This window comes from Marmota flaviventris, chromosome 8, assembly GCF_047511675.1.
Source record: "Marmota flaviventris isolate mMarFla1 chromosome 8, mMarFla1.hap1, whole genome shotgun sequence".
NCBI classification, from domain to species: domain Eukaryota; kingdom Metazoa; phylum Chordata; class Mammalia; order Rodentia; family Sciuridae; genus Marmota; species Marmota flaviventris.
Window position 1 is genome coordinate 134,504,852 of NC_092505.1, and position 18,739 is coordinate 134,523,590.

An 18,739-nucleotide genomic window follows, 5' to 3' on the forward strand; every position below is an offset into this window, starting at 1 on the left:
ACCTCACATGTGCTAAATGAGTGCTCTACCACTGAGCCACAACCACAACCTCACCTTGAGATGGTCCTTGTTTATCTGAGTCTAGTTGTGAGAGTAAGAAGTTGTAATTTGCAAGCCTGGAGCACTGGTGCATGCTTTTAATCCCAGCTACTCAGAGACTGAGGAAGAAGGATCACAAGATCAGGGTCAGACAGGCAATTTATTGAGTTCTTGTCTCAATATTTTTGGGCAAAAGGGCTGGTGATGTAGCTTAGTGGGAAAGTGCTTGAGTGTGCTTGCCTAGTAGTATAAGGCCCTGGGTTTGATCCCCAGGACCACACACACAAAAAAAAGGAATTCATGATTTCTTTTCTTTTGAATTATTTATAAGGCAGTATAATTAAGAATGACAGCATGATACATAAACAAACAAATTGGGAATTCAGAAATTCTAGGTTAAAAGTTAACAGAGCTACTCAGGAGGGGCTGAAACAGAAGGATCACAAGTTCAGACTGAGGAATTTAGGGAGACCGTGTCTGAAGATAAAAAGGCTAAAGGTGTAACTTTCAATCACCCATTGAATCCCTAATACTGCCAAAAAAAAAAAAAAAAAAGTAAACAGTGGTATCTTTGGAAAATAATTTACAGCATCTAAGCTGTAAGAAGAATGGAACATCATAAATACAGAGATAACCCAAAAGGACATTGCCAAAGGCAACATAAGAGGGGAACCATGAGAGAGGAGTTAGGATAGAGGAAGGGGAGTGATGTCTTTTCAAAGTGAAGAGTTGGATTAGATCTGATCTGTGGTAGGAAATCTGAAATTTCTGGATAATGTGACAAGAGCAATCAAGCAGAGGTATATAAAATCAGAAGATTTGTAATGCGGCTCTGCTCAGCTTTTGTTCATAAAGGTAGAGCACATTAGGCCTTCCCTCAGCTTTCTTTAACCTAATGGTTCAATTGCAGGTGAGGCTTTCTTTGGAGCTTATTGTTCTCTGTAATTTATCTGTCTAGGCCCTCTAGTATGAGAAGCTCTTTTCTGGAGTTTAGTGTTCTTCAGAGTCTCTCTTTTAGCAATCTTACAGGAACTTATGTCAGGTTTTATTATCAGAAAAACTGAGAATACCCATCACAAGGGAAAGGTGAGTGTGTTTATATAGATCACAAATAAGCCTCTCCTTTTCTCATCAGGCTTTGGGCTGTGTGTTGGGGAATAAAGTTAACAACACAGGCTCCTTTACCTTAGGATCATTTAGAATCCAAGGAGAAAATAGATATGTTATATGAGTTGAATCCTAAGGAGAGCTGGTAACAGTGTTGTGCTCTCTGCTGCCTTGGATTGAGGAGGGCAATAACCTTTTATGAAAGCTTTCATATTTTCTGTTCTTAAAACCAGATTTATGGTAAAACTTTCTTTTGATCTGATATCCACCTCCATCTGTTGCTCCATTTCTCTGCTTTATTCTTTTTTTCTCAGGAGTTCTTAAAAGTATTATCTGCACAAGAGGGCTCTACTTATTTTCCATCTTCCCCCACCCCCCCCCCCCAAAATGGAGAATCACTGATACCCAGACTGGCATAGAACTCCTAGATGTAAGTGATCTTTCTGCCTCAGCTTCTCCATTAATTAAGCCGCTGTGCTCAGCTTCAGTTTTCTTATTGACTCCTGTCTGAATCTGTTCTTGTCTGGGTGAGCAGTGACATCTTGTGGCTAGAAAATGGGCCCATTTGTCGTCATGCCCCTTCCCACCCCACCCCATCTTTCTTTGATACTGGGTATTGAACCCAGGGGCACTTTACCAGCCTCAGCCCTTTTTATTTTTTTTTACTTTTGAGACAGAGCCTTCCTAAGGTTCTAAGTCTGGTCTTAAACTTGTAATCCTCCTGCCTCAGCCTCCTAAACTGCTGGGATTACAGGTACTCACATGTCTTGGAGCAAAGGTTTTCTTTAGTGACTTCTAGAATAGCCACTGGAGTCAAGAAAAACGCATACTAGGGTTTTTGTTCAAATCACTACAGAGTCAGTCAACTCTTTGCCCCAGGCTGTGGTTTAATGCATTTCTGTACTCTTGAACCTAAGACAAAACTTTGCATACATGTTTTGTTTGTTGAATTGATCAAATATATAAAACTGGGGTATTTTGGGGCTGGGGTTGTGGCTCAGTGGTAGAGAGCTCTACCACTGAGCTACAGCCCCATCCCCAAAATCTGTTTTATTAAGCATCAGATGTATACCTTGATTAGAAACCCATGTAGACATTAATAGTGTGGACCTAACGTTATGTAAAGGTTATTATTTCTACCTTTTTTTTTTTTTTAAATTGAGGTCAAGTCTTGTTATACTATCCAAGCTAAACTCCTGGCTCAAATGATCCTCCTGCCTCAGCCTCCTGAATAACTGGATTTACAGGCATATACCACCACACTTACCTGCCTATTTATATTTAGATTTTAGACACTTTCCTGTCTGTTTATTTAGACATTTGCCTTTCTGGTCTGTTTATGTAAAACCATCACAGTTCTTGGTGGGGGGGAGGATAATGAATGTTTTTTTCCATTTTAGAAATGCTAGAAAATAGAAAGTATTTTGTCATTTTTCATATATTCCTCATTCTTTTTTTTTTTTTTTAAAAAGAGAGGGAGAGAGAGAGAGAATTTTAATATTTATTTATTTTCTTTTTTTAGTTTTCGGCGGTCACAACATCTTTGTTTGTATGTGGTGCTGAGGATCGAACCTGGGCCGCATGCATGCCAAGCGAGCGCGCTACCGCTTGAGCCACATCCGCAGCCCTATTCCTCATTCTTTTATGGTTCGAGTATAAAGGATAATCAGGCTTATTTACGTGGTTGTTTGTATATTCATTCTATACTTCTGGGTCTTGTTTCTTTTTTCTTAATTAAATTTATTCCTTGAAGACATTATTTTTAAATATATATGACTTTATTTTATTTATTTTTATGTGGTGCTGAAGATTGAACCCAGGGCCTTGTACGTGTGAGGCAAGTGTTCTACTGCTGAGCCATAACCCCAGCCCCATGTAGTCTTAGTTAACATGATTAATGTCTGCTTTGTAGTCCATTTATATGGATATAGTATAATTTGCCTAATTGGTCCCTTTTGTTGGACCCTCACGTTAATTTTTTTAAAATATTTTTTTAGTTGTTGATGGACCTTTATTTTTATTTATTTGTATATGGTGCTGAGAATCGAACCCAGTGCCTCACATATGCTAGGCAGTTGATCTAACACTGAGCCACAAGGCCAGCCCGCTCACATTAATTTATAATTTAGATTTTTCTTTAATGCAAACAGCTTTTTAGTATCAGATGTACACCTTGATTAGGAGGCAATTCATCATTTTTTCTTTTCTTTTTCTGGATACTGGGGATTGAACCCAGGGCACTTTACCACTGAGCCAAATCCCCATCACTTTTTATGTTTTAGTTATTTATTTTTGAAGATCTGATCTTATTTGCTACTCTTAAAAACTCTTATTTTAGACTAGTCTCAGAAGTAGAAGCTTGCAGAGAGGTCAGTCCACATCTGTTGGCAGTCTGTTCCTGGCGCTTTTCTTCGGCCTCTTTCATTCTCTTGACCAAAAATTTGGCATATTCTACAGCCTGTTCCTTATTTTTCTTAGTACACTATTTCTTCAGAGCAATACATGGGCGCTTGTGTTGCAGGACACATGGAATAAGGAGACACTGAATCTTCTTTGGTGCTTCGGTCCTGGGTTTTTTTTACCTTCTTTGTTTAAAGGTTTTCTGACAACACATTGGCAGTCATCATTTTCCTTAGAGAGATTGAAAAGTTTGCAGATTCTACTAGCTCTTTTGTGTCCCAGCCTATGAGGTACAGTAGTATCCGTAAGTCTAGGAATATCCTTCTCTCATTTTTTTTTACAATAACCAAGTTGAGAATGCTCAGATTGGCATTCACAGTGCAACCTCAAACAGATTTGCGCTTCCTCTCTCCAGTTCATCTTGGTCTATAACAGGAATGCCTCTTATTCAGTAGCAGGCAAACACAGCCATGGGTCACAACACTGTGTTTTATGAGGAAACCTTGTTTGTGGTTCCTACCACTGATTAGGACCACATAACCCTTCTATTCTTCACCCAGAGAATCAGCAGCAACTTCTGTGGCAGTACACTTCTCATGATAAGTACAAAGTTTGCATTCATCATCCACTTCAATGAGTTTCTGGCAGCCAGTAGCTGGAAGGAGATATTCAGCTTCATCTTGGGCAGCTTAATTTTTTATTTTGAGATAAGGTCTCACTAAGTTGTTGAGGCTGGCTTTGAACTTGTGATCCTCCTGCCTCAAGCCTCCCAAGTCTCTAGGATTACAGGTGTGTGCCACCATGCCCAGCCATCTTATGCATCTTTTTTTTGTTTTGTTTTGTTTTTGTTAAATTGTTGATACATCTTTATTTTATGTATTTGTTTATATGTGGTGCTGAGGATCGAACCCAGTGCCTCACACATGCCAGGCAAGTGCACTACTGCTGAGCCACAGCCCCAACCCCCTTATGCATCTTGATACATAAAATATTAGTGATTTCCTTAGGATAGAGTTCCAGGTCAAAACATGGACGTTTTCTTGAGGCTTGATACATAACACCAAAAAATGTATTGCTCTATTTCCCCATTTAAAAGTATCTTATCAAAGGTAATAGAATTTTATTTGTTGGTAAGCAAATTTGTGTCATGTAGAAACTATTTTTGCCTTCAGTTGGAATGATTTTTTCATATACCTCAGCCCTTTGAGTAAGGGAGGTGTTGATTGTGGCATAAAATTTCTGAACTCAAGGGGATTTGATCAGAAAACAGAGGTATAATATGTATGAGACCCAAGAACGTGCACTTGTGCCCGACACAGTGGTGCACACCTGTAATCCCAGTTGCTCAGGAGGCTGAGGCAGGAGGATCAAGAGTTCAAAGCCAATTTCGGCAATGGTGAGGCACTAAGCAACTCAGTGAGACCCTATCTCTAAATAAAATACAAAATAGGGCTGGGGATGTGGCTCAGTGGTTGAGTCCCCTGAGTTCAATCCCTAGTACCCTCCCCCCAAAAAACCAAAAACAGAAACCTGCACTTGGCATCTTTGTGTCCATCTAACCTTTTGGGGATTGTGACTGAGAATGATACTCCGTCTCTTTTTCATGTGGCTTGGCTGTCAGACCATTGATGATGGGGCCATTCTTCCTTTGAAAGGAAGAAGGTGTAATGTTGTCTCCTGTTTTTATAAAATGGATTATGTCCTTATGAGTGTGAGAATCTTAATTTCAGAAGAAGCATGGAAAAATTAGAACCTTATAGCTAGAAAAACCGTAACAATTGTCCTGTCTTATATCTTACAATGGCAGAGGAGACAACATCACTAATTTATTGTGTTTCTTGATAGTGGTCCTTACTTAGTGGTGTACACCTATAATCACAGCAACTGAGGAGGCTGAGGCAGGAGTGTTGAAAGTTTGAGGCCAGCCTTAGCAACTAGGCAAGATCCTGTTAAAAAAAAAGGGGGGGGGGGGGAGCGTAGCTTGGTGGTAAAGTGATTCAAACCCCAGCACTGTTTAAAAAAAAAAAAAAAGAGGAACAAACAATGTCAGAGGCCCAGTGTGATAGTGCATACCTTTAATCCCATCTGAGGTAGGAGGGTCATAAGTTTGAGGTTGGCCTGAGCAATTTAGTAAGACTGTGTCTCAAAATGAAAAAATAAAAGGAGGATATTGGGGATATAGTTCAGAAGTAGAGCCCTTGCATAGCAAGTACAAGGTTTTGGGTTCAAGCCCCAGCGTCACGAAAAAAAAAAGGAAAAAAATGTTAACGTCAGGCCTTCACCTTAGAACAACTATAAAGTTCAATCTGTTGGGATAAGACACAGTTATAGATACTCTCAAAATGTAGTCCTGAGGATTTTAAGGTGCAACTAAGTTTAAGCCTCAGTACTCGGCACATTTGCTATTGCAAGTAAGATCTGCAGAGTAGCAACCTTGATTCGCATTGGAAATTTGTTAGAAAGGCACAATCTTGAGTCACTCCCCAGATCTTTTCAATCAGAATGTGCTCCCTCCATTCCCTTGTCCATCCTGGTACTGAATCCAGGGGCATTCTGTATCCCAACCCTTCAAAAAAAAATTTTTTTTTTCTTTTAATTTTGAGACAGGTATTATTAAATTTCCCGGACTGGCCTTGAACTAGGAATTCTCCTGCCTCAGTCTCTGGATAGGGAATTAACTTTTTACTTGTAGTTTTAGAAGTATTGATACCTAGGTTCCAGAGACATATTCTAGGGTTAGCCAGGGTATTGTTGTTTTTAAATAAAATACTCAAAGTGCAGCCAAGGCTGAGAAGCCTATTTCAGTTGCCTTTGCTGTCCCAAGAATAAGTACCCAAAGCTACTTCAAGGTAGAACATCAAGAATAGAAGGGTTTTTTGTTGTTGTTGTTTATTTGTTTGGTTCTTTTGGTATGAGGAATTGAACCCAGGAATGCTTTATCATTGAGTTACATTCTCAGTCCTTTTATTTTATATCTTGAGACAGGATCTTGCTAAATTGCTGAGGCTGGCCTCGAACTTGCAATCCTCCTATCTTAGTTTCTTGTCTCTGGGATTACAGGCATGTGCCACTGTGCCTGGCAAAGAGATTTTTTTTTTTTAGTTAAATGAATTTAATATTTTCTTGGAAATTTGCTAAAGGACCTAATGTACAATAGTATTAACACATTCTGATGGTTTTCCTCTCATAGGCTCAAACTGTCCAGGTTGCTGAAGTTGAACCACAGTCACAGCCACAGCCTTCCCCAGAACTTCTGCTTCCAAATTCTTTGAAACCAGAAGAAGGGCTTGAAGTATGGAAAAGCTGGGCCCAGACCAAGAATGCTGAACTAGAAAAGGATGCTCAGAATAGATTGGCACCCATTGGGAGTGAGTGTTTGGGGAAGATGGGAGATGTCTATAATCTAAATAACAGGACTATAGTAACTGGTGTCCTCTGGCTCTGTAGAGAGCACCTGCTGCATCGTGACTATCAGTAAGCAAGCCTGACCCTGTACAGATGATCATGATTTGTGGGGTTTGCCTAAAACCAAGCATTTTTATTTACATGGCTTTCTAGAGTCAATCTAGCAGACCAGAGCAAAGTGACTTTTAGGAAAAAACATGAGCCCAGTGAGTGTTTTCAATGCCCTTCTTTGCCATTAGATTTATATACTTTCCCATGTTACAGAGTGGATTCTGGTTTTTTTTTTTTTTTTTTTTCCCTGCTTTTACTTCTTGATCCTAGTAATAATTTTGGGGATATATGTGAGATGAGGCAGGTTATAAGAAAGAAACCCTTGGTGTAGTATTATATATGATTACTGCCTTAGTAGGCCGGTTTTGATCATAAATAGAAATGAACATTCCTGTACCAGCAACCTGATTCTCTGAGCCCTCCTTTCAGGAAAATGAGTACCCAATAAAGAGACACCTATACCCAGACTCCCACTCACCTTTGAGACTTGTGTTATAGGGCGCCAATTGCTGCGATTCCAGGAAGATCTCATCTCCTCTGCTGTGGCTGAGTTGAATTATGGCCTCTGTCTAATGACACGGGAAGCTCGAAATGGAGATGGTGAACCCTATGATCCGGATGTGCTCTACTATATTTTCTTGTGTATTCAAAAGGTAGGAAGCACCTCTACATAGAAGTATTTTTAAGCTCTGTTCCCATTTCGTGTTTGCTGATTAGTCAAGTTTAGTAAAATGATTAGAAGTGAAAATAAAGAAATTCTTTTTTATCTATATAATGAGTTTTAAAATAAACTGTTTTAATTGCAAAGACCTAAATGTTAGTGATCTAGAGCATTTGGCTAGCATGCACCAGGCCCTGAGTTTCCTCCCCAGCATAGTATCACAAAAGAAAATAAAGAAGAAAAAGGAAAAAAAGACCTAAATGTTCACTTTAGACCATAAAATAAGCAGACAAACATCTAAAATCGTACCATCTAGCAAAACTTCTATTAAATTATTTGGTTATTACCTTAGTAGCTTTTTTTTTTTTTTTAATCACAAAGCATTTCACACTTTTCTGTTAAAATGAACATTGTTTTTATTAAAAAGTAACTTATTTAGAACAAAGTTTGGTGCTAACATAGCTTTTCACATTAATACTACGTTAACACAAAGCTATTATTTGAAGAAGTCTGATTAGAATTGTATGTGAATATCGTTAGACTTTTAGGACACATAATATGAAGCATAAAATAGGAGCTCAGATTGGCAGTTTGGGAAGCATTTTTTAGTATTTGAAGTCTTTTGGAGAATTTATAATATGATTGAGTAGGACTTACTTGTTGGGAATTTGGTCCCTGGTCCTGAGAAAAGCCTGCCTCCCACTTTGTTCCTGTTTCTTTCTGGCCCTAACCCAGATACCATGTGAATAACATTACATGATCTCTTCACTTATGCTATACCCAGTCCTAAAAGAAAGGTATAGTCGGGCTGGGGATGTGGCTCAAGTGGTAGCGCACTCACCTAGCATGTGTGAGGCCCTGGATTCGATTCTCAGCACCACGTAAAAATAAAACAAAGATATTGTGTCTACCTACAACTAAAAAAAATAAATACATAAAAAAAAAAGAAAAAGAAAGGTATAGTCATCTCCATTTATAGTCAAGAAAACTTAGCCCCAAGTTAAAAGCTATATATCTATTATTTAAATAATATACTAGTAAGGGGCTGTCCTCAGAGCTTATTCATTATTTTGTTACCACAGACAATGCCTTACTTAGGTAAAATAAAATTCAGAAAATCATCACTGATCTAACTCTAAAATGTTGTGGGAATCAGTTCACATGATTTGGATTACACTGTTACATATGCTGGACAGTTTTGATGTGGTAGGGAGAGGTAGTGGTGCTAGTGGAAAAATGTTTATTTCTCCCAAAAGTTTATTCAAGAAACAACCAATAACTTTCATTGATTGTTTTACTTTTCAGTATCTTTTTGAAAATGGAAGGGTAGATGACATTTTCTCCGATCTTTATTATGTTCGATTCACCGAGTGGCTCCACGAAGTTCTGAAGGATGTTCAGCCTCGGGTCACTCCACTTGGTAAGTCTTTGGAGCCTTTTCCCATTTGAATTTTAAAACATAGGCTGTTTTGCACCAAATGTGGTGGCACACTCATATAATCCCATCAACTCTGGAGGCTGAGGCAGAAAGATTGTAAGTTTTGAGACTAGCCTCAGTAATTTAGTGAGGCCCTAGCAACTTAGTGAGACCCTGTCTCAAATAGGAAATAAAAAGGGCTGAGGATGTGACTTAGTGGTTAAGTGTGCCTGAGTTCAATCACCAGTACCTGGAGAGAAAAAAAAAAAGGCAGTTTCTGTGGCTGGCTATGATTATAGTAAGGGGGCATGGGACTTATAAATCCCAGGCAACAGTATTGGCCTTGGTGCTGCTTTGCCTGATATCAGAAGGGGCATTGCTCTTCAGAGAATTCTGTTAGTCCCAGTGTGGCAAGGACCCAGAGACATGCGAAACTAGTAGAGTGGTTACTATGTTTTTTATTTTTATTTTTCTATTAAAATTTATTGATTGACCAGGTGTGGTGGTACATGCCTAAAATTCCAGCTAATCAGGAAGCTAGTGCAGGAAGATGGCAAGTTTGAGTTCAGTATGGCAACTTAGTGAAACCTGTCTCAAAATAAAAAATAAAAATGTCTGAGGATCTAGTTCAGTGGTAAAATGCCCCTGAGCTTATTCTCCAGAATGGGGGTGGGAGGTGTTATTATTAAAGTCAGAATCATAGCTGGGTGCAGTAGCTCATGCCTATTATAGTCCCAGCTACTGGAGAGGATTACTTGAGCCCAGGAGTTCAGGTCAGCCTGGACAACATAGTGATACCTTATCTCAAGACATAGCTGGGTATGGTGGCATATTCCTGTAATCCTAGAAACTCAGGAGTCTGACAGGAGGACTGCATGTTTGAGGCCAACCTGGGCAACTTAGACCCTGTCTCAGAATAAAAAGGGTGAGGTTGGGGATGTAGCTCGGAGATAAAGTGCCCCTGGGTTCAATCCCTAGTACCACAAAAAGAAAAAAAAAAAAGGACACAAGCAAGAAAGAGAATTGAAAGGGGCTGGGAATAGTGCTCAATGGCAGAACACTTACCTATCATGTGAAGGCCCTGGTTTTGATCCCAGCACAACTGCACCCCCTAGTCAAAAATTTTAAGAACCATTTCAGCTGTAGAGCATAATCTTATAAATAAATATTTATTTATTTATTTTTGAGGAAAAAGTTCTATTACTTTGCCAGCAAAGATGGAACAGGGGATGCCTGTCTCAGAGGCTGTAATTCTGGCAATTAGGGGTAACAGGGTTTTTTTTTTTTTTTTTTTTTTTTAATATTTATTTTTTAGCTGGGCACAATATCTTTATTTTATTTATTTTTATGGGGTGCTGAAGATCGAACCCAGGGCTTCACACATGCTAGGCGAGCACTCTACTACTGAGCCACAACTCCAGCCCAGTTAACAGGGTTTTTAAAGAGGTGAATTAAAGACTACATTTCATATGTTCTACATAGGGAGTTGTGATTTGCTTGTTAATTTGGGAGATAGTCATTTCTTAGATCTTCTGGTGCCATCCCTGAAATCTGAATTACTTTTCTCCTGTGGTGGGCCTATGCTCAAGGACAGATTACTATCTGGGATGGGGAAGAATGGTAATCCTTTCCCTTGCCTCAGATTAGAGAGGGGGAGGGAGAGAGGGAGAGGAAGAAAAAGAAACATGTCTGGTTTAAAAAGTAAGTTGCAGTGACAGAGCAGCAAGAACTGTATTCAAAGCACAAAGTAGACCATTTTTACATTTCCCCACTGTCAATTTCTACATTCCATTTCTATGGAAAAATGGGAGTGACATCTCCAAGCTGCTTCCTACTGAGAGAGGGTAAAGTTGTGTGGTATTGACCTGAAGTTCTTGTTCTCTATCAGGTGGGGCATGGATAATTTAGCATCAGAGCAACCTAGAGGTCCATGCTGGCATTTGGTGGGTCTGGGCAGGAATCATGTTAGGACAACAGTAAACAAGACAGCAATGCTTTACTTGTTTTGTAAACAGTTAACACGAAAGCAATTAGTATTTCAGCCAGTTTCTGAAAACCATGAAGACAGTAACTCATTAAAACCTTAAGCAAAAGCTTAAGGTGGGATCCAACATGCCATTGATTTGTGAGGAGGCCATTTAAGGCATTTGAGTAGAGTTGTTAGAAATATATTCAATATTTAGTTTTTATAATGGTGTCCATTTGAGATGTAGTTAAAAGATACTTAATGTCATCTTATTTCTGTAAAATAGCTTTCTCATTAGTATTACCTCTATGTTCAGTAGAGGCATCCCTTTAACTGTGTCATTTAGGACTCTACTGGCAAAGTTAGTTAGGCCTTTTGTGTGCCACATTGCATCTTTTAGACTAAACTGAGGAATAAATATCGGGGCTAGATAATACTATCAGTGAAAAACAGATCTAAGTTATCTTTGTAGGAAGTTAGGAAGACTTGTAGGTCTATCAGATCAGGCTCAAATTGACTCAGAACAAACTTATAACTCTAGAGTTCCTTTGTAGTAGTTACTCTTAGGCACTCCCACTCTTCCTTTATAGCCTCCAGCTTTACTTTTGGTAGGGCTGACACAAGTGTACATCTGAAGTTAGATTAAAAAAATTAATAAGTTGTCTTGCCTTTTAAATGTCCACCTATGCTGCGTATGGTAGCATGTGCCTGTAATAGCTACTTAAGGAGGCGGGGCAATGAGGATCATGAGTTCACAATACCTTTATTTATTTATTTATTTTTATGTAATGCTGAGGATTGCTGGACTAAAACCAGCCTAAGCAATTTAGAGAGACCATAAGCAAGTCAGCAAGACCGTCTCTAAATAAAATATAAAAAGGACTGGGGGATGTGCTTAGTGGTTAAGCGCTTCTGGGTTCAATTGCCAGTACCTTCCCCCAAAAAAGTCCACATATTAATTGCTCTCCTGCCAGGTGTTTAAGACCAACTTGGGGGCTAGGGTTGTGCCTCAGTGGTAGAGCAGTTGTGTTGCACATGTGAAGCACTGGGTAAAAATTTTAAAAAAGACCAACTTGGTCAAAATTGACATCTACTCTTAAGAGGCAGCTGTGATTCCTCAAGGATAGCTCTTGGGAACTTTCGAAAAGCCTATTGGTTCTTCAGCCTTCCTCTACCAGTGTGCCATCTGCCAGGATGGATTGAGTTCTTGCTGACCACACGTGGCTTTCTTTGGAACCATAAGAAACATGCCCTTTGCCAGTGACCATCCTCTTTGCAGAACGTATACTGGTTGGCTTCTTGTTCTTTAGGGTCCTCTCAATCTGGAGTTGCAGGGCCCTTAGAGGTGTCCTGTTGTTCCCTGGATCCATAATTTTTTAGAGCTGTTTTAGGTGTCCAGAAGAATTTCAGAAAAAAGTATAGAAACTTTCTCTGTGCTAGCTCACCCTCATATAATTTCCCCTATATTAATAGTGTTACATTAGCATGGTACATTTGTTAAAATTTGAACCAATATCGATACATTATTATTATCTAAAGTTTATAGTTTATATTAGGGCTTACTCATTGTGTTGTAGTGCTGTGGGTTTTCATAAATGTCTGAAAGCATGAATCTACTACTATAGTATCAATTCAGAATGTTTCCCTGTCTTAAATCCCTTCTCTTGCTGGTTGTGGTGGCACAGGCCTGTAATTCCAGCAGCTCGGGTGCCTAAGCCTAAGGATCGCAGGTTAAATAAAGCCAGCCTCAGCAACTTAGTGAGGCCCTAAGCAACTCAGTGAGACCCTATCTCTAAATAAAATCTAAAAAAGGGCTGAGAATATGGGTCAGAGGTTAAACACCTCTGGGTTCAAACCTGGTACCCCCCCCCCCACACACACCCAAAAAAATAAAATCCCTGTTATCTGCCTGTGCATTCTATCCTGCCTTCCTTCCCTTCCTTGCCCTGAGTCCTTGACAACCAATGATCTTTTTCCTATTGCCAGTTTTGTCTTTTCTAGAATGTCATATATTTGGAATAATTCAATATATAATCTTTTCAGATTTATTTCTTTCAGTTATCAATATGCATTTAAAGTTAGTCTTTTCATGGCTTGATAGTTCATTTTCTTTTTAGCATATATTCCATTGTGTGGACAAACCATAGTTTATCCATTCTTCTGAGAGACATTTTCTCTTTATTTCTTCCAGGTTTTGGCAGTTTTGAATAAAGATGCTATAAACATTTGTGTGCAGGTTTTTGGTAAATAATAGTCAAATAAGCCAGGTGGGGTGGTTTGTGTCTGTAATCCCAGGTACTCAGGAGGCAGAGGTAGGAGGATCACAAGTTTGAGGCCAGCCTGAGCAATTTAGTGACCCTGTCTCACAATAAAAAATAAAGAGGATTAGGCATGTAGCTCAGTGGCAGAGCACCACTGAGTTCATTTCCTAGCACTGCCCCCTACATACAAAAATTAATGAAACAGAATGAGAGAATGAGAAACTTAAGAAATAGAATCACACAAGTATGGTAAATTTAACTGACAAAAAGGAGAAAGGGTAGTGTTTTCAACAAATGGTGCTGGAAACACCCTTTCTTCATTAAACTGCCACTATGCCTGTCCCATTTATTAACTCTTTTTTTTCCAGTTTTTTAATTGATTTTATTTTTTTAAATACAGGACAGCGGAATGCATTACAATTCTTATTCCATTTATTAACTCTTGACATTATTTCCTGAGCTTTTCTTCCTATGCTACTTTGAAGGAAATTCCAGACATTCTATCCATAAATATTTATTTTCAGTTTTTTTTGGGGGGGAGCTCAGGGTTGGTTCTCAGCAATTGAATCCAGGACCTCATGCATGCTAGGAAAGAGCTCTACCACTGAACTGTACTCAAAACCCTATGTATAAATTTTTTTAATGTGTTGAAAAGTGTTTTTGACATACCACAGGGACACTATCATAATTTTTAAAAACAACTAGAAAGCCAAACATGGTGGCTTACACTAGAAGGCAAGGGCAGGAGGATTACAAGTTTCCTGGGCAATTTAGCAAGATGCTGTCTCAAAAGTTTTAAAATAAGCTGGGCATGATGACATACACCTATAATCCGAGTGGCTCTGAAGGCTGAAGCAGGAGGATTTCAAGGTCCAGACCAGTGAGCAAGGCCCTAAATAAATTAGTGAGACCTTGTCTCAAAATAAAAAATATAAACGGCTGGGGATGTGGCTCAGTGGTTGAGTGCCCCTGGGTTCAATCCCCAATGCCAAAATAATAAGTAAATGCTAAATAATTAAAAAAAAAAAAAATTTTAAGGCCAGGCATATAAGCTCAGTGGTAGTGTTCTTGGGTTCAGCCCTCAGTACTACACACACACACACACAAAAAAAAAAGACTTTGTCACTCCAATTTCTGGATTGCTAGCAGTCCACATTGTGTGGGCGAGGCAGAATAAAGGCTTTAGAAATTTTCTGTATTTGCTTATCAGTTTTCACAGTAATGAGTTAGTTCACCAGCTTTCCCAGTTCCCAATAATGTAAAATTAAGGTTTTTTTATTTGTTTTTTAAGAATCATTGTGAACTCATGCATTTAAATATTTGATAATTTGATATGATTCAATCCACTGCAGTTATTTTTACTGATGTGCAGACTGTTCTATCTTTGGCCAATTGGATTATCTTTAGGTTGGTACCTATATTAATTCTAGTAGTTGTTGGTTACTCCCTTCATTTCTTTTTTCCTCTCTCTCTCTCTCTCTCTCTCTCTGTGTGTGTGTGTGTGTGTGTGTGAACCCAGGGGTGCTGAACCACTGAGGTACATCCCCAGCCTTTTCTTTTTTATTATTTTGAGATAGGGTCTCGCCAGTTTGCCCTGACTAGCCTTGAACTTGTGATCCTTCTGCCTTGACCTCATGAATAGCTATGTTTACAGGTGTACACTGCCATAGCCAGCAACTTCCTTACTTTCCAATTTGACAGAACATTTCATTTTTCAAACATTTGTTGTTCCATTGTGAAATCCATCAGTTCTCTATGAAACTGGTTGCTTTTAGTGGGATAAGGTATTTCAATACACATTTTGGATGTTAGGGATGCTCATTGCTCCTGCACTGGTCATTGTGTCTGTGCCCTTCAGTAGGCAGAAGTTTTAAAGTTTTAAAAGATAAAATAAAAACTTTTAAAGATAAAATACATCATTTTTATGCTTGCTGTTGAGAATCAAATCTATAAGGCTTATATAATTTTTTTTCCATATCTCCTTGCTCTTAGCCAGGAATCCTGGTTCTTAGCCATTAAAGTATATTTTATTTATCTATTTGTTTATTTATTTATTGGTACTGGGGATTGAGCCCAGGGGCTCTTTATCCTGAGCTACATCCTTATCCCTTTTTAATTCTTTTTTTTTGTAAAAAACCTCAGTTGCTGAGGTTGCTGGACTTGAACTTCAAATTGTCCTGCTTCAGCATCCTGAATATAAAATTAATTTTAAAGTTTGTTGTTGGGAATAAAATAATGTTATAGAAATGCCACTAGAGGAGGTATGTGGCTGAGTGAAGGAAGAGAAAAGTATACCAAGCTGTGGCAGGAGTTACTCCTAGGGAAATAGCTTTTCTTGAGAGAAGCTGTGTTGTGTTGCTTATCCTGCATCTTGGATGCTTCAAATATGTCCAAGAGCGAGAAAGTGCTTCCCATTGTTGCCATACCACTAAGTAGCCAAACAGTGGACAAAAACAGCACCGGAGAGAAGTACACTACATGGTCAAAGTTCTGCCTGTGGGAAGAATAGACAGTGGACTGTATTGTGCAGAGTCTTCCTTTTCTGCTTCCAGGAAGCATAACTTTCACTGTCTGGAGAATCCTGAAACCCTGTAGGAAAATGCTGTGTCTGCTGTACCCTACTATACCCTCAGTGCATAAACACTTGTAGTTGTTGAATTGAGCAAATGAAGGTAGCTTGGTGGTAAAACCCACAGTTGTCTTTCTTTAGTGCAGTCCTGGCTGCCCAGGGTTCTTGTTGATACTGTTGGTGTTTTAGTCAGATTTTTGTAGCTGTGACCAAAAGACCTGACAAAAATAATTAGAGGAGGTAAAGTTTAGTTAGGGGCTCACAATTTCAGAGTTCTCAGTCCAGAGATGGCTGACTCTATTCCTCTGGGCCTGAGATAAGTCAGAACATCATGGCAGAGTGTGTGGTGGAAAAAAGCACTTGGACTCTGCTGGCTTCTTCCTTGTTGAAGTGGGTGGAAAGAGTTCTCATCACAGAGCAGAAAGAGTTCTCACCACAACGAAATATAAAGCCCAAAGCCACAGCTGCAATGACCCACCTCCTCCAGCCATACCCTGCCTGCCTATATTTACCACCCAGTTAATCTCTATCAGGGGATCAATGCACTGATTAGGTTCTCATAGCCCAATCATTTCACCTCTAAACTTTTGTTTTTTAGTTTTGGGGTTTTTTTTTTGTTGTTGTTGTTGTTCTGTAATTTTTTATTTGTTCTTTTTAGTTACACATGACAGTAGAATGTATTTTGACATATATATATATATATACATTCTACTGTCGTATGTAACTAAAAAGAACAAATAAAAATTTGTTCTTAGAGGATAACTTCCCATTATTGTGGTTGTACATGGTGTGGAGTTACACTGGTTGTGTATTCACATATGAACATAGGAAGGTTATACCCAATTTATTCTACTGTCTTTCCATTTTCCAAATTCCCTTCCCTTTTCTTCATTCTAAATTTTCTTACATTGTCTCACACATGAGCTTTTGGGGGACACCACATATCTAAATTGGCCTTAGCCCTGCCTAGCTCTAGATTTGTCAGTGAACCTGGGTCTTAAGAGTTACACCTATCCTTTTAATGAAAACTTGAAATTGCTCAAATATCAATGTTCTTTTTATCCAGAGAAGTGATGAAATGGGCTTTCTTCCTAGAAATGATAAGAGGGGTATACATTACCAGGTCTTTGGGCCTTAGACACCTTGAAAATACAATGTAAGTTATCTTCGAGAAGAGAGAGCATGTATGCATGTTTGGTTTATAGTTTTTATGTATTCATGAACCTGAAGGCAATCCTTTTGTCTTATATTAGCCTTGGATTACAGAGGAATTTGTCAAGTAACAGTAATCATGTGAGGTAGTGGTTCTCAATGTGATTCCCAGAGCAGCAGCAGTATCACCTTGGAACTTGTTAGAAATAAATGTTCATTTTGGGTTCCACCTCAGAAACATAAGTTGTGACCCTCTATGTTTTAACAACCTTTCCAAATTATTTTGCAATACCCCAGGGAGACTTCTGTTGTTAAGACTTATGTCCCTGTGGTCCATATGCCTCACACCTCCCATCCTGTGCCTTTGTGGTACCTCCTTCCATCTATTTGTTTTAGCATTATTCTGTTCTTCCTAGGCTATGTTCTGCCCAGCCATGTGACTGAGGAGATGCTATGGGAATGCAAGCAGCTTGGGGCGCACTCCCCTTCCACCCTATTGACCACCCTCATGTTCTTTAACACCAAGTAAGTTTTCTAGAATGTCCATACTTGGCCTCTGCTGGCTTCTTCCTGGTGAAGTGGGTGGGAACTTTAGGAGGACTTCTGAATTCCTGTGACATTTATGAGAACCTTGAGCTACTGAAAGCCTCCAGCCCCACTTGACTACATTTTTTTGTGGTGACCAGTGAATCTAACAGCCTTGTCAGAACTCTACTATCTATTTCAATGTGGCTTCTCCACTGTCCACAGTGTTTGGGTATGGGCCTACCCAGATCTGGGAGTGTGGGCTCCTCTGAAATACAGATGGGTGTAGGGTAAATCATGGTGTCTGGCACTCTCTGCCTTGCTTTCACTTGTGGTTCAGGTACTTCCTGTTGAAGACAGTTGACCAGCACATGAAGCTGGCCTTCTCCAAAGTCTTACGACAGACAAAGAAGAACCCCTCTAATCCCAAGGATAAAAGCACGAGTATCCGGTACCTGAAGGCCCTTGGGATACATCAGACTGGCCAGAAAGGTAGGGAAAGGTGGCACCTTACCCTGTATCTACCAGGCTAGTAATAAATGTGGAGGGGGGTTTTACTGGGTAGGAATTTTCCATTCCTTTTTCCCCAGCCAAAAACTTTTCTCCTAGAAGCAGGGAAGCTCTGGACAAGATAGCCTGTTCCCTTCCTAGTTATTTCATGCCTCATTCCTTTCCTCTTCCTACCTAATATTTCCTAGATAGGATGGCTGAATACCTGTGGTTCCTAATCTAGGCCTGAGCTAAGACAGTCCTTATGCCAGGTCTGTGATGGTGGTGGTGGCGGCGGGGGGGGGGTGTTTTATAGTTACAGATGACATGTATGCAGAACAGACAGAAAATCCAGAGAATCCACTGAGGTGTCCCATCAAGCTCTACGATTTCTACCTCTTCAAATGGTGAGGAGGCTTTATAAATTGGCTAATGTATGTGTGTGTGTGTTTGTCCGCATGCTTACTTATATGCATATGTTATCAAAGGAAAGAGGCATTCTCTAGCCCCAGAGGAAAATCATTTCCAAAAATCTAAATAAAGAAACAACTATGTGGCTTTCCCAAAGTGGTATGCTTGACATTGATATAAAAAGGGTTCCTGAACCCTAACAGTCTTTTTTTCTTGGTACTGAGGTTTGAACCTGGGGGTGCTTAACCACTGAGCCACATCCCCAGCCCTTTTTAATATTTTATTT

The 18,739-nt window shown here is 39.4% G+C and overlaps 1 protein-coding gene and 1 pseudogene across 2 annotated transcripts in view; one reads left to right on the forward strand and one right to left on the reverse strand.

Annotated features, from left to right (window-relative positions):
* The window catches only part of Qrich1 (glutamine rich 1), a 47,133-nt gene that overhangs the window by 25,644 nt on the left and 2,750 nt on the right, over positions 1 to 18,739 (forward strand). For both annotated transcript variants that reach the window (XM_027933885.2, XM_027933884.2), the window contains 6 exons: positions 6,737 to 6,914; positions 7,501 to 7,655; positions 8,969 to 9,083; positions 17,445 to 17,553; positions 17,894 to 18,045; positions 18,359 to 18,449. In XM_027933885.2, coding sequence (XP_027789686.1) covers positions 6,737 to 6,914; positions 7,501 to 7,655; positions 8,969 to 9,083; positions 17,445 to 17,553; positions 17,894 to 18,045; positions 18,359 to 18,449 — 800 coding nt within the window. The remainder of the gene's footprint in view (positions 1 to 6,736; positions 6,915 to 7,500; positions 7,656 to 8,968; positions 9,084 to 17,444; positions 17,554 to 17,893; positions 18,046 to 18,358; positions 18,450 to 18,739) is intronic.
* LOC114091427 (small ribosomal subunit protein eS6-like) lies at positions 3,476 to 4,225 on the reverse strand (annotated as a pseudogene).